The following is a 20983-nucleotide window of genomic DNA, read 5'->3' as shown; positions in this document are numbered from 1 at the left end:
AGCATATAAATATTTAGGTCTAATCGTCTCACATTTGCTAAGTTGGTTGAAGGCTTTGAAATTGTATAGTTGAATCCATGTGGTGCAATAGTTAAAATTAATTTTACAGATGAGTGTATTCTATGACCCCACTTCCAGATGCTTATAAAGGAAAATATTACCACTATCGCAGTATGGGGCAGAAGTCCAAAACTGCGACCCAAGAACTTCTTGGTCCCAAACTGAAAGTTAAATGTTAAAATGTCTGGTAAAGTTCTCACATAATGCAATAGTCTAAGCCATTCAGCATGAATCAAAATTGACTTCTTGGGCTGAGTTAATGAGGGCTCACTTAGTAAGATTCATTCCTATCTAGTAATGACTGTGCAAAAATCTCCCAATTATGATGGAAAGTGTCTCAATTGAGCAAGCAACAGTGGGCCTAACTATTGGTAAAAAGGGTAAATTAAATTAGACATGTACTATAAATGAAGCTAAGTAACATCATGAGATTCACTTCCCTCAAAACACTTCTTAAGGGCACTTGCACTGCATGTTTCAATTACTAAAGACCTGGAATATTGAAGGAATACACTCTAATTTTTACTATCTTGTCTCTTTAGGGAATGACAACTCAATCCTGTGTATTTATAGTGGGGTTAACTACTTTTAGAGATGAGATCTTAAAATTCTGTATATGATGTATTCCGTTGATCTCTTCATTATCTGTTGTGGACTAGATTAAGAAATGATGGTAATTGAATTTGTTCTCTTCTTATTGTGCTAATTTACTTTTTGGATTCTTCATTATGTTTAGATGTAACAGCGTAGGATTTTATAACTGTTGTTTTAAAATATGACTCAATGTAAAAATTGAATTGTCTAGATGTAGCTGTTAAGGCCATTATTTAATTAATGTAAACAGAAACCATGATTATACTAAGGGTGTTATCATTTTTCTTTTAAGGACCGAGACTCTTTCTTTCCTGTCCGATGGATGTAGATGGCTCAAGAATATGGTTTACAGACCTCTGGAACTACTCTGTGGTGCCCTATCTTTTGGAGGCTGTAAGAGAAGGACTTCAGGTATCACAAATAAAATTCAGTGTTTTTAAAGCTTAGGTTAAGTTCTGAATGTTTCTGTTCCAGAAATAGTTGTGAAATAAATTCACTGGTGATCTACCATTGTCAATATCAGCCAACAACCGCATTTGCTGCCATATACAGGTGTAGTAAATTGTCTTGCCATTGGCTCCAGATTTTGATGAAAGGTGAGTTGGTTTCACCTGCTGTTAGACCTGACATCCTTTGCGTGGTCTTTCCTAATTCTTTACCTCTATTTCCCAGGTTGTTGCTGTGTGCTTGTCTCTGTTTTTGTTAGCACCTTACCACTGCTGACCAGTGCTAAAGTGCAAAAGTGCAAGTGCTTCCTATGTAAAATTGTATGTGTAATTGGCTTTTCCATAATTGCATGTTTCAGTAGTAAGTCCCCAGTAAAGTGCATTAGAGGCATCTAGGGCCTGTAAATCAAATGACATTAATGGGCCTGCAGCACAGATTGTGCCACCCATATGTGTAGCCCTGTAAACATGGCTCTGACCTGCCACTGCATTTCTGTGTGCAGTTTTAAACTGCCAATTTGACCTGGCAAGTGTACCCACTTTCCAGGCCCAAACCCTAAGGTAGGCCCTAGGTAGCCCCATGAGCAGGGTGCAGTGTACGTTAAAGGGGGACATGTACTGATGTGTTTTACATGTCCTAACAGTAAAATACTGCCAAATTTGGTTTTCACTGTTCCAAGCCCTATCTCTCTCATAGGTTAACATGGGGGGGCTGCCGTTAAATATTCTTAAAGTGCAGTTTCCCTTTGAGAGCACATAGAAAAATGGAGTTTGGGGTCTCTGAACTCAAAATTTAAAATTCACCTGTTAGTGAAGTTGTTTTTTAGATTGTTAGTTTGAAAATGCTACTCTTAGAAAGTGGGCATTTCCTTGCTTCAACGATTCTGTATCTCTGCCTGTTTATGGATTCCCTGTCTGGGTCAGACTGACAGTTGAGGTGTTTGTGAATCTCCGCTAGACAGTGACACAGAGAGAGCTGGGGTGCAGCCTACATATCCTGATGAGCCATCTGGGCTAGAGTGGAGGGACAAGTGGTCACTTACACCTGAATGAGCTGTGCCAGCCATCATACAATGCAGTCTCCATTCCCCTGGCGTGTGTCTGGGGCCTGGCCTGGGCAAGGCAGGATCATTTAAACAAAATAGAGCTTTCTTTGAAGTTGGACACCTTCAAAGACAGAAAGGAATATAAGTATTGGACCCAAAACCCCAGACTTTAGATCACTTCTGGATTAAAGAGGAACCTTTGCTAAGGAGAATAGCTGAAGAGCTGAGGGGAACTGCTGCCCCTGTCTGTGCTTTGTTGGGCTATCCTGCAGTTGCTGCTTCTGCCTGTGATAGGGGACAAAGACTAGATTTTGTGGTTTGTTCCTGCTTGAAAAGAATCTCCAAGGGCTTGGACTAAGCTTGGCCCCTTTTCTGAAGTCTCAGGGCCATCAGATACTTCCTCTGCCAGCACCTGGACTCTCTGCTGAGACTCCTACCCTGCCAAGTGGTGCCTAATCCAGTCCCTGGGCCCTTGAAAGGAGAAGGTGGTGGAAAAAACAAGTAAACCGACTTCGGACGACTCCGGACCAATGCCGCTGCTGAATCCCATGACGCCGCCTGAAACAAAAGCCATAGTCATGGAGTGGAATGACCCAGCAGGCTCAACGCCACACCACGTCATGATTGCCGGACGTATGCGGATCCAGTGCTTTGCACCGACTTTGCCTCACCTCCACCGCTCCACAGCAAGGACCCTACGCCTCTTCGTGACTCCTCTGCAGCACTGTAAACGACCCCGCCTCGTATCCAGCGACTCTGCAATCCCCGACTCCGTGCACTGGCTTGTTTCCTAATTTTCACAAGGTACTGTACCTGGGGGTGCGTGTGACTATGTGACCGGCGCCATTGGCACCGGATTGTTGGAAACGACTCTATCACGATGCCGTGATATCACCTAATTGAAGCATTTGGGTTTCTCAGCGCTATTTTTGTGTTTAATCTTAAAAAAAAAAATCTAAACTTGGCTTCTCTATGTTGGACATTTGTTGTTCTGGTATTGTCTTGCACAGATAAATATCGGCTAATTGTCTAACCTGATATTGTCATTTTGTAGTGTTTTCACTGTAATACTGTGCGTTTGTACAATTACTTTACACATTGTCCCTGGGTTAAGCCTTCCTGCACATGCTAAGCTACCAATGGGGCGAGCGGGGTTAATCAGGTGTGTTTCTCCTTTGCCCTGACTAAAGTGAGGGTCCTTGCTTGGATAGGGGGTAACCTGCATGCCAACCAAAGACCTCATTTCTAAAACATGGAAAGTTTACCTTAGAGAAGGCAGTGGAGTGAGTGGAAAAAGGAAAGAGTCTGTTGGCTACCTAAAAAAACGGTGTAAGGGGTCATATCAGATGGCTGTCAAGTCAAGTGTATTGGCTGTGAAAAGGATAGTTTGCCAAGTGGCATCCATCCAACCACTACCCCTCAAGGAACTTTAGACAAGAGAAAAAGGTTTTCATCTGACTTCAGGTGTTGCAGCAGCTGCTATTTTAAGCATTGTAATGTATAGTTTGCAAACATTAAAAAAACATAGGTAAAGTAATGAACTTCTTTATTGGCAATTCTTACACTCCTCTCATACAACTGCAAATAACTCAATTGTGGTTTCCTTCTTGCCGATAAGCACACACATGGAAAAAAATGTATCAACATACAACTTACGTTTCTATCATTTGCTTCAGAACAAATTTAGTCTGATACCAGGAAATATGTCACATTTTCAGAAAAGCTGCAACTCAAAAATAGTTGGTTTATTGTTTGACATTAAATATGCACTGGGGCACCCATGTATTCCACAGAATTAGAGCATCATATACAGTAGAAGCAAGAATAATTTGGTCAGATTCACTTGGAACGTAATCTTTCTGCCTAATGACCAGAGTTCATCTAGTTACCCTCCCAACTCAATTGAATAAAAAATTACAACCTTGCTGATTCAGTAGTTTTCTTATAGTTTGATTAAACATATATTACAGTTTTCCAAGTTGCAATACATTTGCTTAGGTGCTCCACGGCACGTATGAAGTGATAAGGCGCAGTGCCCAAGTCCAATGTGATGGTTTGTGACAGAACGCAGAATAAATAGAAAAAAGGGCACTCAATCATGCATGGTGTATCTAATATACATGCAAATCCAAAAACAATCCTACTGTTTTGATCCTTTACTCAAAGTTGTTCTAACGCATATAAGGAAAACGATGTTTTGAACCGGCAAGCATTATTCCAAAAACCAGGGTCTTCATCAGGACAAAGATCATGGGTGAAACTTATACAATGGAAACAACAAAATCTAGTATAAGTCTATTATATAGGTCTGAGTAGAAAACATGTGAATCACAGTATTTTATACCCAAATCTCACCCAAGTAGGGTTGGCAACATACCACCGCAAATTATGTGTCCAGTGTTCCTAAAAATCGAAGGACCCAGGTGTCACCATAATCAGTCTCAAAAATGTTTGTTTAAAAATAGCAAGAGAGAAAATGTGTATTTACCACTACCCAATATGAATGGCAACTGTAGGTCACAAAGGTATCCTGGAAATAGACTATACAAAACATATTGAAGCTAGCTTAGTATCCATATAATCTAACAGTCAGTTGGCCAATAAACTCACCATTACGTCGCTATCAGTAAAAAGGGTCCTTGATCTCCCACTGTACCCTGTGGAATGTAAAATAAGTTTGTTAAACATGGAAGTACTTGTGCAAAGGAACCACTGAGGACAGTAAAAAGATTTTTTGAAGAAACCACTGAAGATGGGAACAAAATGCTCACCATGAGCAAAGGCATCCAAAATTAAATGGAGCTGCTGTGTGGGTGTGTCGCTAATTGGTCTACTAGAACATGGGCATAAGCCTCACATTTGTGCACGCAATGATACAGAGTATTACTGTCAAACATGTGGGTGAGGGAAGTCAACAAAGACAAGGACAGGCTGGTGTTACAAACCAGTACCTCGTAAAAATGAGGAGTTGACTTAAAAGCAAAAAATATTTAATTTGTGTCATTTAAAAATTAAAAAAGAGTGACAAATAAAATGGTTTCCACTGATGAGCATGAAAGAAGTACTATAGGACCTCAACTCTATATAAACATCCAAAAAGATAATTGAAGGGGTTTCATAAAATCTATCCTCCTAATAAGTTAACCTTGAATGCATACTTGTACACAAGTACATATATACAAAGATACTTTGTCGGCCATTGTTGAATGGCCCAATATGGTACCCATCTCCTCATGTTCATTCAGTCCATTGTTTACCAAGTCTAAATGTTGCAGCCACTTACATTCCAACACATCCAGGATCATGCCATTGTCTCTGCCACATGGATTACAAAGTACTTTTTCCAGCACCAGCCCCTGTACTTCTTCAATTCCATGATTTTTCTTTGTGAAAAGTTCCACTATTGGAACTTGGGATGTAGGAGTCTTATGCCTGATGCAGCTGCAGACTTGTAGGATTCTTTGTTTTACTTTCTGCTTAGTCCGTCTACCCTACAGAAAGGTACAAGAAAAGTATGATAGAAATTGCATTGATAATATTACAATCAGTATGATGTGAGAAATCAACTGTTTTAGCCCCATATTTAAAATTCTTAGTAACAGTGCACATTGTGCAAGCCTTGCAAGAGCCACATTCTTCTTTGATGCAAGATTAGAGAGGCTTCTAAATGTCTTAGTATTTGGTTTCGTTCTGAGCATTCTACGCCCTGATCTATCTGCCCATTCCTGTTTTAAAGGTGCTTGCTTTGCTACTTATTTATGCTTATTTCTCATAAAAATGTGATCTTAGTCACTGATTTTTCTCCAGTTTGTTTCTTCTGTTTGCTGGTAGGCAAATGCAAGTTAGGCTCCAGAAGCTTCATTCAGGGAAAAGAGAACTTTCTAAGAGCTGCTAAGAGACTAATTATTTATTCAAAATCTAACTTCGCCAATGAATTAGATTTTTTTAGGAATAATGAATAATAGACTCTGAATGACTATTCTAGCCATTTCACGTCAAAAGGTACGGATCAAAGTCTATAATTTGTACTTTGCCAATTTCTATGCTCCGGCTACCCCCTTGGCAATGAAAATAGCTTTCATACCACACTTATTTCCATATGTGTTCAAATTTCAGGCACCCTACCTTGTGAACAAAAAGGTGTACTTAGGGGTGAAGTATTAATGTTTAAAAATGGTGTTTGCTGCCTGTCAGAAAGAGTTATTTACTCCAGTATTGGAACTTTCATAGATTCACATGCTTGAATCATTCCCCGTTGTCGAGATGGGAGTCCCGGTATCATTTTCATAAGTAATGTTAAAACATATTGAAGAGAAAAAGGCCCTAGGCCTCTTCAATTTGATAGTCTATCAGAGTCATTTTGTGAAAAGGACCAAACTTGATCCTCCACCAATCAGGCGACAGCACCCTTCAGAACCTCCTGAGAGAAGCTCTAGCACCTCAGATTTTCTACTGCACGTCGTGCTAGGGAGTCTCCTCAGAGCTCTGCTCTGTTTTCACACCTTTATTCAGCTCTTTTTCTCTCAGAGAAACTCAATTATTTTGATTTGTCAGCTATTTTTCAACTATGTCTGACAAGGAAAAGAAAAGTCTCTTTAGAGACTGCAAGACTTGTGGGAAGAAAAGACTTCATTCTGAAGATCCTCATCAAGATTGCATTTACTGCCTCTATCCAGATCATTCAGCCAAGGACTGTAAGATTTGCCGTACTTTTTCTTCTAAAACCTTAAAGGATAGAGAAGGCAGATTACTAATATGGCTGCAGAAACTGAAGCATAGGAAGGATCCAGTTTCTGATTCTGAGAGTGAGGAATCTTCCACTTCCAAGAGATCAACTAAAAGGGCAAGATCACGCTCTAGATCTCCCTCACAAACCTCAAGGAAAGCCCTCAAAAAGACTGCTTCAGGGTCTTATAAAGGTCGCAGCCCATCTTCTTCCCCAACTAGACTCTCAAGTAAAGAGGGGAAAAAACATTCTTCCAGTTCTGAGAGGCACAGGAAATCCTCATCTGTTCCACCATCTGTGCCTTTCAAAAAGCCATCTTCTGTGACTGGAAAAAAGGCCTCGTCAACGGATTCCCTGTCGACGGCACCGTTGGTGGGCGCATTGCCGACGACTCCAGTTACTTTAGGTGCTCCGTCGTCCACGGCTCCGTCGGCGACAGCGTCGATGAGTACACCACCGTCGACGAGAACTACAACGACGACTTCAGCGTCGACGTCTACACCTCGTCATCGTCGACGGCGCTGATGTCAGTGTCAGCTTTACCGTCGACGACGACTTCGTCGACGGTAGACTCGTCGGCAAAGCTTGCGGCTATTAAAATAACAGTGCGTCCAGCATCGACGACACCGTCTACGACAAAGTCAGTTTACACGTCGTCGACGACACTGTCGATGAGGGAAAAATACCAAAAAAGAACAGAAAAACTAACTCCAACCCACACTTCACCTAGTAAGGTATCCTCCCTGGTACCAGTACATCTTTTGGAGGGAGATGAAGAGTCAGACGAAGATGGGCCTTTTGGTACCGCCCACAGCCCCTCTGAATTGAATGTAAAATATCAGGAAGAGGAGGAATATGAGGAAGCTTATGATCCCCAGGCTTCCTTGGAGCATCAGCAGTATCAACAGGGAACGTACATCCCTTCCGACCTGCTTACTGGCCTTAGAGCCATGTTGGTAGATTATAACAGAAGGTTTCCTCCACAAGGAGAACAGCCTCATCCATCGCCCATTTCTGGTCCTTCTACTCCACATCAAAGACCGACGTCTTTGCATCTCACAGATGTGGCTACCCCAGATATGACAATTCCCCAGGACACTGACATTTCAGATGGAGATCAAGAAGAAGGAGAGCTCATAGATACTCACTCAGAGTGGGACGAGTATATTATTCCTGCTCCATCTTCTCCTTCTCATTCGAAGGTGGAGTCCCCACCTGAAGACATTGGAGGTTTTCACAATCTCTTAGAGAGAGCAGCCAAGCGTTTTGCATTACCGCTACCTACGAAGCAAACAGATTGTTTCCTTTATGATTTTAAAGAGCCCTTCCAGAAGTCTGTGCGTTCCATCCCGATGGTGAACTACTTGTGGGAAGAGGCCTTAAAGTCATGACTAATCCAGCAACAGTCACAGCAGTTTTACCACGTCTGGATAAAAAATACAAAGCTCCCGATGATGCCCCAACATGCTTGACAGGCCATCCTTCTCCAGATTCGGTAGTAGCTCAAGCGGCTCAAAGAAGATCAAAGAATCCTTCTGCTCCGATTTCCACGCCCCCAGATAAGGAGGGTAGAAGGCTAGATAACATAGGAAAAAGATTCTCTTCTATGGCCAGCCTAGTGCTTAGAGCTGCTAACTCCTTGGCTATTTTGTCTCGATACGACAGACAGCTTTGGGCAGATATTGCACCTTTCATTAGTCAACTGCCGGAAGATGTAAAATCAGAGGCAAATAAGACTGTGCAAGAGGGTCAACGCGCGTCTGCAGAGCTTATAGACTGCGCAATGGGTATAGCGACCACTGCTTTCAGACAGCTTGCAGGCGCTGCTGTATTGAGAAGACAGGGCTGGCTCAAAGCCACCTCATTTCGTCCAGAAGTCCAGAATAAGATCCTAGACTTACCCTTTGATGGCCAAGCGTTATTTGGGAAACATGTGGACGAAGCCCTACAGTCAATTAAAACAGACACGGACACTGCAAGGTCACTAGGGACCCTGCAATATCGGAAATCGTCCATTTGCCCTAGGGGGCGTGGCCAGCCCTCTTACAGAGGAGGATATCAACAACAGAGATACTCTTCCTATCCATCATCTTCACAACAATTTCGGCCATACTATTCCCAAAGACAACCGACTCAACCAGCCTATAATAGACCGGCAAGTCGTGGACGCTCAACCCGCCCTGCTAAGGATGCAGCTCGTAGAACCTGATGTCTTCGAGGCGCCGGCTACGCCCAGTCTTCCTCCTGTCACCCTGGGCGGAAGAATTTCTTTATTTCACAGTCAATGGCAAACCATTACGTCAGACAAGTGGGTCCTACAATTAGTGGAACGGGGCCATACTTTAGAATTTGTCTAGAAACCTCCCTCCAACCCTCCCCGCAGGACTCCTTCAAGATACCCTCAACAACTCAAAGAAGAGGTCTACAAGCTCCTTCTCAAGGGAGCTATAGAGAAGGTGCCTCGGGATCAACGAGGAACAGGATTTTATTCCAGGTTCTTCATAATTCGAAAAAAGTGGAAGGATTGGAGACCGATCCTCGATTTAAGGCAACTAAATGTATACCTAAAGAAGCAATCGTTTCGAATGGTCAGCCTGCAAGACGTCCTTCTGCGTCTCAATCAAAGAGATTTTATGTCATCGCTAGACCTCAAGGACGCATACTTCCACATACCAATCCACCCTGCCCACAGAATTTTTTTTAGATTTACCGTAGCCGGGAGCCATTATCAATATAGCGTCCTTCCCTTCGGGCTCAAATCAGCCCCAAGAATATTTACCAAATGCCTAGCACCAGTGGCAGCCTTTCTCAGGAGAAAAAAGCACCAGGTCTTTCCATACTTAGACGACTGGTTAATAAAGGCAAAGACTTACACAAGAGCACACAAGTCAACAAAAGAGTGCGTTTCCTTGCTGACCAATCTCGGGTTCACGATCAACTGGGAGAAGTCCAACCCTCTACCAGGCCGCAGTATTACTTTTCTGGGAGCAGAACTGAACACGGACTCCGGCATCGCATGTCCCACTTTAGAGAGACAACAAAGGTTACTAACCCTAGGGAGCTTCATACACAAAAGACGAAAGGTTACAGTCCGTCTCTTCAAATCTCTATTGGGCATGATGTCTTCATGCATACCTCTGATCCCTCTGTGTCGGCTAAAGATGCGCCCCTTGCAGGAGCAGCTAAACCGTCAATGGCTTCAAGTATCAGGAACTTTCGAAGACCAGATACAAATTACTCCGACAATGATCAAAATTCTCAAGTGGTGGTCTCAAAGGCATCATCTCTCTATCGGTCTCTCGTTTCTTCAACAGCCAGCCCCATGGACCATAACAATAGATGCCTCACTGGAAGGCTGGGGCGCAGTATTACAGGACCTGAAAATAAGTGGCAAATGGCCAACTCATCTGGCATCAAGGCATATCAATTGGCTAGAACTCAGGGCAGTGCACCTTGCCTTACAAGCGTTTCTCCCAAGAATCCATGGATCGAGAGTGGTGATAAGAACGGACAACACCACTACGATGCACTATCTCAACAAACAAGGAGGGACAAGATCTCTCACCCTCTCCAGGGAAGCCCAAGCGATCTGGAACTGGGCCTCGCAGCAAGGCGTCACAATATCGGAGGTGCACTTGCCAGGAATAAACAACAAGGCAGCAGATGCACTCAGCAGGCAGAAATCGGACTGCCACGAGTGGGAACTAGACCAGACGGTACTCACCCAGATTTTTTCTCAGTGGGGAACCCCAACAGTGGATCTGTTTGCGAAGAAGGACAACGCCAAATGCCAGTTCTTCGCAAGTTGGCATCACCAAAAGGGATCTTGGGGGAATGCGTTTTCGATAGTCTGGTCAGACATCTTTGCTTACGCCTTTCCTCCCATTCCGTTGATCCCAAGGGTCCTCACGAAGATGAAAACAGAACCGTGCACTCTCATACTGATAGCCCCGTACTGGCCGCGCCAAAGGTTCACAGAGCTCCTCATTCTCTCAGGCAAACCTCATATTCCGCTGGAGCCGTTACCTCATTTACTAACAATGAACAACGGCCAAGTTCGACACCCCGATCCGCAGTCAATGCGGTTAACGGCATGGCTCCTCACCACAGAGAATTTGCGCATTTGAATATCCCGCAGGACTGCAGAGATATTTTGTCACAGGCCAGAGCGGATAGCACGAACAAGGCGTATCAGTGTAAATGGAAGAGATTCTGTGCCTGGTGTCATCAGTGTCAAATCGACCCTTTTCTTTCACCACCAGAAGAGATTTTGCCTTATCTCTTAGAGTTAGCTCGATCTGGCCTAGCACATTCATCCATTAAAGTTCATGTAGCAGCCATAGCTGCATACAGGCGTTCAGATGACACACCCTCGCTCTTCTCGGCTGATTAAGAGATTTCTAAAGGGATTGTTCAGGGTTTATCCTCCTTTCAGACCTCCACCCCCTTCGTGGAACCTGAACATTGTTTTGGCACAACTGATGAAGCATCCTTTTGAACCAATCCACCGTGCTTCCCTCAAACATTTATCGTGGAAGGTTGCCTTATTGATAGCTCTTACATCAGCTAGGCGGGTCAGTGAGGTACAAGCGCTCTCCATCCAAGAGCCATTCCTACAGTTTACACAAGATAGACTACTAATGCGCACTAACCCGCATTTTATTCCAAAGGTTCCGTCAGACTTTCACATTAACGAGCCTCTGGTCTTCAAGTCTTTTTTCCCTCATCCATCTACTCCAGCGGAGAGAGCATTACACTCTCTAGACGTGAAAAGATGCGTTCAATTTTATTTGGACAGGACAAGAGCTTTTCGGCGCTCTAATCAGCTATTTGTGGCGTACAGTGTCCCTAGGAAGGGGTACCCACTATCCAAGCAGAGTATTTCAAGATGGATCGCCTCTGCTATTCGCTTCTGCCATCAGGCAGCGGGCAAACCTTTGCAGTCATCTGTGCATGCTCACTCGACGAGAAAAGTCTCATCGTCAGCGGCACTGTTTGCCGGAGTGCCACTACAAGACATATGTAGGGCAGCAACATGGAAGAGCTGTCATACCTTTACTAAACACTATTGCTTGGAGTCCCTCTCGCACGGAGAGGTAGCAGTGGGCCAAGCGGTTCTCAGGAATCTCTTCAGGTGAAGATGAGCCATTTCTCCTACATCCCTCCATCCTAGAAAAGGTATGCACATTAAAAAAAATAAAAAATAAGAGAAATGTATCTAAAGATAATAGAAAACTATCATAATCCCATAAGTGAGCGGGTTTTCAGATATTGAACAGCTTACATTACTGTCTTATGTTTTAATACTGGTTTGTTATTTAAATTTCATCATGTATCTTCACAGGAATATCCCTATTTATATTAGAGATAAAAAGATACTTATATGTTTATGTATTTATGCGTGTGTATAGATAGATGTGTATATATGTATATGTATATATAGAGATATATGTAGGGACATATGTCAGTACACTCATATACTTCATCAATTTATACATGATGATGATAAGGTTTTTGTGGCCTAAGATAACCTGTTTATTAAAGGGGTTGTCATTTTTCAATGTGCATAGTTATTGCTTTATACTCTGATTCAAGCATGTGAATCTATGAAAGTTCCAATACTGGAGTAAGAAAATAAGTTACTTACCTGTAACTGTAGTTCTCCAGTATTGGAATCTTTCATAGATTCACATGCGACCCACCCACCTCCCCGGAGAAGCTCACTTCACCTCTTTCTTTCTAGTAGTACATATACTCATAGTAATATACGCACTTGTGCGTTGAAAATCTGAGGTGCTAGAGCTTCTCTCAGGAGGTTCTGAAGGGTGCTGTTGCCTGATTGGTGGAGGATCAAGTTTGGTCCTTTTCACAAAATGACTCTGATAGACTATCAAATTGAAGAGGCCTAGGGCCTTTTTCTCTTCAATATGTTTTAACATTACTTATGAAAATTATACCGGGACTCCCATCTCGACGACGGGGAATGATTCAAGCATGTGAATCTATGAAAGATTCCAATACTGGAGAACTACAGTTACAGGTAAGTAACTTATTTTCTTTGTCATGTTTTACAGCAGGCTTTGCATGATAGGCATAAAGCCATATTTTTCAGGCACACTCCCTGGGTGACACAGTAGGTGGTGTACTCCAGAGAAAGCTACCTTCTCTCTTCTCAGCTAATCATTGCTCAGTTCTCATCTAGATCTTTTAGTTGCCTTTCAAATGATGGAACAGTTAATTCTTTAAGGCCTGAGTTCATTTTCTACACTGTATGCTAGAGACCTTTAGGCAAGTTAAATTTGTCACTCAAGGATAAACACTATTGCTTTATTTCTGTTTAGAAGGGGTAAAATGTACAGATACAGGTTTCTAATAACAGCAATACAGATAGGAAAACATTTGGGGTAAATCAAACAACCAAAGTTTTGTTTTCCCACACTCTTGAATTAAAAATGTTTTTCTTTTTCCTAGTTTTGTAATCTGCATTTCACATTGTTGTCTGGCCATTGTGTTCAAAGCATACTTCAAATACATTGCCCTGAAGGCTTGCCTTGCTGCTCAGGCAAATGTGAGCGACACTATTGTGAGGGGTTCCATCTGTTTATGGCATTTCACCTGTATTTGTTTTCTTATTTTGAATGAAAGTTTTTCGTCTTCTGGGAAATGAGACTTGGTTACCGAGTCTCGAATACGAGCATGTTGTTTAAAATTGCATTCCTTACACTTTAAGAATACCCTGCATTAGTGAGAATTATAATGTTTTACGGCATGCCCCCTGGTTAGGGCCAAGTGGTGTTAAATGTTATCTGGCATAAAATATGTAAACTATAGCATGTCTGGATGAACCTATACATCTATCTATCAGTAAGTTATGGCCTGTAGTTATTTCAAGTGCAGTTGTCTCACCAAATGTGCATAAATGTCAGAGGATTATTAAAAGCACATAGAGTGATCAGTCAGGCCTTATATTTAAAAAATCCTAATTTGTCTAGATATGTCTAGATTTGTCCTAGTGGCGAATGTTAATAAAAAACATTTCAGGATTATATAATTTTCCATGACAGAATCAAACCTGAATCTAGTATTAAACTATGCAAAGTTGCCTTGCTGGGGGGTGGGAGATCTCTGTTTATATGTGAGCTGTGACCAAATGCCTACAAATACCACAAATTAAACCTTTGCAGTTTGCCGGAGAACATTGCTTTTAAGCAAAAATAATATTTTTAAAAATAATTTATACAAATATTCAATTTACTGTCATACCATGACAAAACCTACTGAGACCATTCCACAATATCAATAATGCCAATGTTTTAGAGAGATTTGTTTTATTTTTTAGGACAGAGCACATGTAGTTTGTGCCTGGTCTGAAAGCTGTGTGTGCTTCAAAGGTCAAATACAAGATGGTCAAAGCAAACATATAGAAAAAACAATTTGAAGTGGAATCTGACAAAAAGATAGATTTCCTCACAGCTATATATTATCATTTTCAAGTTGCAAGAGATTGAGCTGTGTACTTTTTCATCCAGCTGGCGCCTAGATGCTTTAATTTACAGATTTACAGTATGTGAGAATTACCTAATAAAATGAATAACAGCTCTGAAAATGTACCCCTCTAAATGCAGGGAATGAACACATGCTATTAGAAATACTAACAGTATGTGCCCCACCTAAATCCTAAACACTGACAGCAACAAACACCACTACCAATGTGAAGCAGAACTTTTTATTTTTTGCTAAAAAGGGGTGTGACATTCCATTACTTGATTTAGGATTCTACACTTAGCTGGCATTAGACTGCATTATAAGCTGGTGTCACAACATCACATATTATTAATCATCTCAATGAAGGTAAGTTCTTCACATGGCATGTGCTAACATGTAATTGTACTAACCATCACTACACTCACATCTGTTCTTAAATGAATGGCATGCCAGTTGACATGCGTGATGAAACCTGTTTTATTATATAGTATACTGCAGTGATATTTGCATACATTTCAGACATGGCGACAATGTTTGTGCATTGAGTTTTATTAAACATCAGTCATATACTATAAGGAAGTATCTTAGGGTCTGCTAAGCTCTATTAAGAACGTGATTCCATAGCACAATATCATGATTATTTACTGCTGTACATGTGTTAAACTACATGAAGTTTTCCTTGGTTAGATTTAACCTTTTTCTTTTTAAAAAGAGCAGAAAACGGGAAGGAGCACTGGAAGAGAAGAAATATTAAACTTAAAAGTGGGGTTGATTTTGACGGACCATTTTAACTAATGCATATGTATTTTTAGACATTCAAGGGATGCTGAGCTTTTAGTTATTGTTATGTGGGTCAAAACCTTTAAAGACTGATACTGAAAGCTAAAGAATACATGTGAAAGATAGAAAAAAGCTTGGAGAAAACTTTTGAGGACAAAGATGTTAAGGGATCAGTTTTGCGAGAATAGCCATATGAATATATATTAATATACAAGATATTGCCATAGTTTTCTTAATGGCCTTATGATGAGTAGTTTCAACAGCTTTCAGTGCCCTAATCAATTCTATACCTATATGCGGCACAAGTTCTGTTCCAAAGGCAGCAAATTTTTTTATTGTTCTGTACTAACAAAGAATAGTATGGCTTCTGCTTTATTTCTACAGATGTCTTTTATTTTGCTGTATGTTTAGACTGTTATGTTCTCTTATGTTGGTTGTATGTGTAAAGCATACTATCACCCAGGAAGGTATCCTGGTGCTGAAACTGGTACAAGAGTAGCCTGGCTAAGGGCTGGCAAGTGTGTCTATTCAAAGTGTCAGATCTTCAGCTTCTTGTGGAATTCAAGAATGGAAGGGGTGACTGGCCAGTCGTTCCAGGCTGTGGGAGCCATGTAGGAGAAAGCCCGGCTGCTGGCTATGTGAATGCATGGGATTTGTTCGAGTAGGGGTCTGGCTGAGCAGGGTTGTCAGATGGGTTTGTGGAAAGAGTTTTCGTTTTTGATGCAGGCTAGTCCCATGTTGTGTATGGCTGTGAAAGTGTGTGTGAAGAGTTTGAACTGGGCTCTTTTGTGTAACGGGAGATAATGGAGTTCTCTTAGGTTTGTTTGGTGTGATGTGTGTGCTGCATGGTATGTTCAGTATGACTCTGGCTGCCAATTTCTGAATGGTTTAAGGTCATCTGGGAGTTCTTTGCTGATTCTCGCATAGAAAATGCTCTTGTAGTTCAGCTTACTAGCAACTAGGCCATGGGTGAGGTTTTTTTGGGTGCTGATTAGAGCCATTTAAAGATTTTCTGATGCTTCTTCAGGGAGTGGAAGCAGGAAGCAGTGATGGAGTTGTCATGTTGATGTTATTGATGTGTTTGGTGGGTATGGAACCGGGTTAAGGAGGAATGTTGGCTTCTTCCCAAAGATCACCCCTTCTGCCTTGACAGATTAGATTGAGACAGTTGGTCTTCATCCATTTGGAGATTTAGGCCATGCAGGCGGTGATCTTGGTCTGTGTGTTTTGAGTTTTGCCAAGGTGGAGTTATCTAAGCTGAGTGTCCTCAAAATAGGAGAGGGCATTGAGGTCATGGGACCGGTTGATGCCAGTAATCTGGATCATATATCCAGTGAAGAGGGTTGGGCTGAGGGATTGTGGCACTCCCCAAATAACGGTGTGGGTGACTGAGAGGTACGGGTCAGACTGATTGCCTGTGTCCTTCCATTCACAAAGTATCTCATCAAGCTGAAAGTGTGTGCTTGGATCCCAATCTAATGCAGATGTGGGATGGGGTGGGACACTGTATGGAATGACAGAGAGAGGTCCCGTAGAATGAAGGCTCCTATGCCTCCTTTGTCTGTGTTCATATGGATTTAGCCTATGACAGCAGTGAGGGCTATTTCCATGCTTTGGTTGGGTCTGAAGTCAGATTGGTGATGTTGATGAATTGGTGTATATATTGAGATGGTTAGATAGGCATTTGTTGTTTAGTTTCTCCAGGACTTTGGCCTGATATGGTTGGTGAGAGATGGATGAATGTTGGCGAGAATTGTTGGGTCCACAGAAGGCTCCTTGAGCACGGGGAGTATTGTGGTATGTTTCAGTGCATCAGAGATGGTGGCTGTAGAGATGAAGATGTTCTGGATCGGAGTGAGTGCTGAGCTGATGGGTCCAAGTCCTTAACAAATATGTGGTGGGGCCAAGGATCCAATGGACCCCAAAGTGGATGGATTGCACTGTGGAGGCAGTTTTGACGTTGGAGATGGCTGGGTATATGGTCAATGCGGCTTCCTTGGATGAGATGAAGAGTCAGGAAGCGATGTCTGAAGGGTTTTGTTGGTGATGAAGCTGTCATATATGCTGGTTATCTTGCTGCTGAGTGACTGTGAAAGCTTGGTGCAGAGGTCCGGTGAAGATATAATATTCGTGAAGCAGGCTGCTGAAGAGGTGAAATATTTCATGATGGTGAAGTTCTCCTCACTGCTGTTGATGCTGGCTTTGATGCAGTTGGTGAGTGTGGAACATTTGGTGGCACTCACCTGCAGGTGGAAGTGCCTGAGGGCAGATTTGTCCTGGCACATTCTCCATCTGCGCTTAGTTGTTTACAGTGGTGCTTTGTCATTCTTAGTTTCTCAGTGTACCAGCTATCTTGCTGCCTGGATCTTGTAACTTTTTTGTTGGGTTTAAGAGGTGTGAGGGTGTCAAAGCAGGTTGTGACTTTGTTGGTATTCCACTGCTGTGTTCAGACCCGTGTTCCTTAAATTTGGTTATCCAGTCTTCCTCTGGGATGATGTTCCAGTCTTTGCTGGCTGGCGTGGCAATGGTTATTCTGTGTTGAAGTGGGGCCCGGATAATACATTTTACATGGGAATGGTCAGTTCAAGCAATTGGCATGGGATGTTTGACTGAGATGATTTTGAGGGTGGTGGCATTCAGGCCCAGAAGGTTTCTGGTGGATTGTGTGGGTTTTTTCACGTTGGATGAGTCTGAGGTTTTCAAGGTTATCAAATAATACAGTTGTGGTGCAGTCTTCCAGGGGAAGCTTCAGGTATCTGGGAGTGTTAAGGCGTTAAAAGTTGAGAACGAGGGGAGCATCAAAGTCTGCAATGGTGTTAGCACCTTTGAGTGAGTTCATGGTGGTCAGTAGATGGTGGTGCTATTCAGGTTGAGGTTATCTGTGATATCGAGCTTGAGCACCATCTTTTCCACGTTGCTGGGGTTGTGTGGGAGGAGGTGGTGAAGCTGATAAAAATGATGACAATTCAACTGCCGGGCTTGCGTCATCCCTCCTGCCACAATTATTTAATTTCTAAACTGGCTGTGGGAAATATTTGTAACTCTATTGAGCTCTCTTTTTATTTATCTTGTAGATGTATGGGAAAAGGGCGCCATGGGAAGATCCTTCAAAGCGGGTACTAGAGAGCTATCCTTGGAGCTCAGCATCTTCACAACATGAGTGGCCATCTTTACTTCAATTAAGACCAGAAGACGTTGGCTATGAGGGGTATAGCTCTGCCAAGGAAGGCACAACCTCAAAGCACATTACGCAAACGGATTCGGAAGGAGATCCTTTAGTAAGTTGCACCTAAAAAATACCTTGCATACTAAAATTGTGTGTGTCTCAGAAGAAAGTATGTCATTATTTGTAAGTATAAGAAAGCTGAAGAATGTTTAACAACAAAGAATTTCAACTAAGAATGTCAGTTGTACTACTGTACTTCTCACTCTTGGTGGTGAGAAGATACCCTTCCCCCTTCTGTTCTGTTTCCTTTTGTTTTTTCTCTATTTCTATATCTGATATATGTGACAGATAGCTGCCTTGACTGTGCTGAAATTCTTGCTCAGGTGCAGTAAATGGTAAGCTCAGAAGGCAGACACTGTTTTGTATGTGCATTTTTGTTAATTTGCATTTGATGTAAAGTAATGATCTGTGCAATGTCTATCTATTTAGGGTTAACTTTTCCCAATAAGTAGGATGTCCACATTGCAACTAAATTAATTTTGTCAAAAACTAATAATATTAATAAAGAAAAACGTATTCCCCTTTCGTTTTTTAATGGATGTTCTAGTTTCTTGTTTTCCACCTCCATGGTACTCATTTTGCAAATAGCATAAAGTGTAAAAGTTGAGCCTGGCTCACTGTGATTTCCCTGGAAGAAGAAAGTCTATGTGCAACAGTTCTCTTCCAGATAGTGTGCCCGATCAGCACTCCCTAATTGTCACCCATTGCTGTTTTGTCTTTTACACCTCATTCCTTTCAAATGATGAATTTTGCCTTGGCCTGAGGGCCACATTTTCCATGGAGCATAAAGGATGCCAAACACCTATTTTAAATCCATATCAAACTAGATAAATTAATAGTATTCGCTAAAGCTACTGCTGAAACTGAAGATGGCCATACTTGGAGGTCATGAGGCTGGATGAATAGCCCCATTGACAAAAGACAAAGTTGGAGTATGTGGGCCTAGTGCACACAGACCCATTCGCAAATCAGGATCTGCAGAGCACACACTGACTATTGTTCTAATAGAAATGTATTTTGCAAAGTAACGTGCACTAATATGTTGCTGTGCAGATTGTACATTTGCCAAAGGTTGCAAAATGACCTGCCTAATCAAGGCTGCAATGTATGTCTCAATCCTGATGGCTGCAAATCATGGATGGTGGACTCCATGGGACAACAAACCACCATCCTTGCTGTTGTTTTTCCAAACAGGGAAATTTTTTTTTTCAAAGCAGCACATAGTCATTACTGGTGCTGTATTTACAAGAACAATTCTCTTTTGGGAACACATTAGGGGGGCATGCAGTTCTCCCTTTGACCACGGACCACTCCCCCAAGGCTGTCTGAAATTATTCCCTTGGTGAATCGGTTCCCATGCCCATTGATGTGCGGACTTTTCAGTGGCTTGCAATGATGGTCGCAAACCATTGATACATAATGTAGCATCTTCCCCAGCCGGGAACACCTGCCAATAATGACACCACACGGAGATGGATATTACTTGACTTTATTCGTCAGCGTGTAACCGTGAACTCAAAGTTCTAAACCTGCATTCACTTTACTACGTTCTAATAATAATGTCACAGTTCTACAGTCTTCCAGGAGCCAAAAGGGTTCCCTCATTCATAACTCATATGACACTACACCCCCCCTCTGTTAAATAAAAAAAGTAACTTTTTTTGTTTTGTTTACAAATTATACACAATTGATGAACCTTTGTGGTGCCCTGATTACTCATCCCGATCATGTCTTTGGAAACTGGGAACCAGCAATAGGAGTGTCCATGATCTGCGTTGGCAATGCAGGAGTGTGGGAAAACTGGGCTGATTGCAGAAGCCCCTACCTTTTTGTTTTTTTGCCCCCATTTTTCATCTATGCTGGTTTTTTATGACTCTGATGGAGCCCTGGGCCCTGCTAAACAGTTCCAGGGCCTGTGCTCTGACTACAGTGGACAGCTAATTATAATGGGCTGTGTCGACCTACCTGTAAGTCCCTACTATATGATAGAGCATGTAGGTTAAGGGACCCCAGAATAGGTATTGTACCCAGAGATGCACTGCTTTGGTGCCCAGGGTCAAGTTAAAGGCAGGCCTGCCCTACTGGCTGCTTTTATGTTAAAGTTAACCCCAAATTCGACTTTGGGATTAAAAATACATCCAAAGTCCTAAGATACCTTATTTTTACAACTAAGTCACCCCTAAAGTGTAGCCTAGGTGCCACCAGGGTTGGGTGCAGTGTAACTATAAGCAAGGACTTCATAAAATATGTTTTATAAGCCCTAGGTGGGAAAAATAGGTACATTTGTTTTCCCCCATTCTACTGAATGGGCTCCGTAGGTTAACATGGGGAGACTTTATTTTAGTTAATAACGTCACAAAAGGAGCTAGATATTTCAAGTTTGGTATCAAATGCATTGTTGTAATAAATCCATCAACTTGCGATTGTTGAATTTAATATAATTAACTCAGTGAAAGAGTTTTAGAACTCTACCTGAAAGTTGCTAGTTTCAGCTTTGTAATGCCCTTCTCTGATTGGTCAGCCTCTGGCAGCCTGGCCAGTCTGCCTTGATGAGGTGTGAAGTGACCTGGGCTGAACACAAAGGAAGCGCCTGCGGAAGGAGAACTGCCTCCGAAGATGG

General features: G+C 42.1%; 1 protein-coding gene across 5 annotated transcripts in view; it reads left to right on the top strand.

Annotated features, from left to right (window-relative positions):
* The window catches only part of NAV3 (neuron navigator 3), a 1001553-nt gene that overhangs the window by 966786 nt on the left and 13784 nt on the right, over positions 1 to 20983 (top strand). For all 5 annotated transcript variants that reach the window (XM_069228788.1, XM_069228787.1, XM_069228786.1 and 2 more), the window contains 2 exons: positions 947 to 1065; positions 18212 to 18415. In XM_069228788.1, coding sequence (XP_069084889.1) covers positions 947 to 1065; positions 18212 to 18415 — 323 coding nt within the window. The remainder of the gene's footprint in view (positions 1 to 946; positions 1066 to 18211; positions 18416 to 20983) is intronic.

Source organism: Pleurodeles waltl, chromosome 4_1 (genome assembly GCF_031143425.1).
Source record: "Pleurodeles waltl isolate 20211129_DDA chromosome 4_1, aPleWal1.hap1.20221129, whole genome shotgun sequence".
Lineage (NCBI taxonomy): Eukaryota > Metazoa > Chordata > Amphibia > Caudata > Salamandridae > Pleurodeles > Pleurodeles waltl.
The sequence above is the reverse complement of the archived record's forward strand: the minus strand, read 5'-3'. Positions and strand labels throughout refer to the sequence as shown.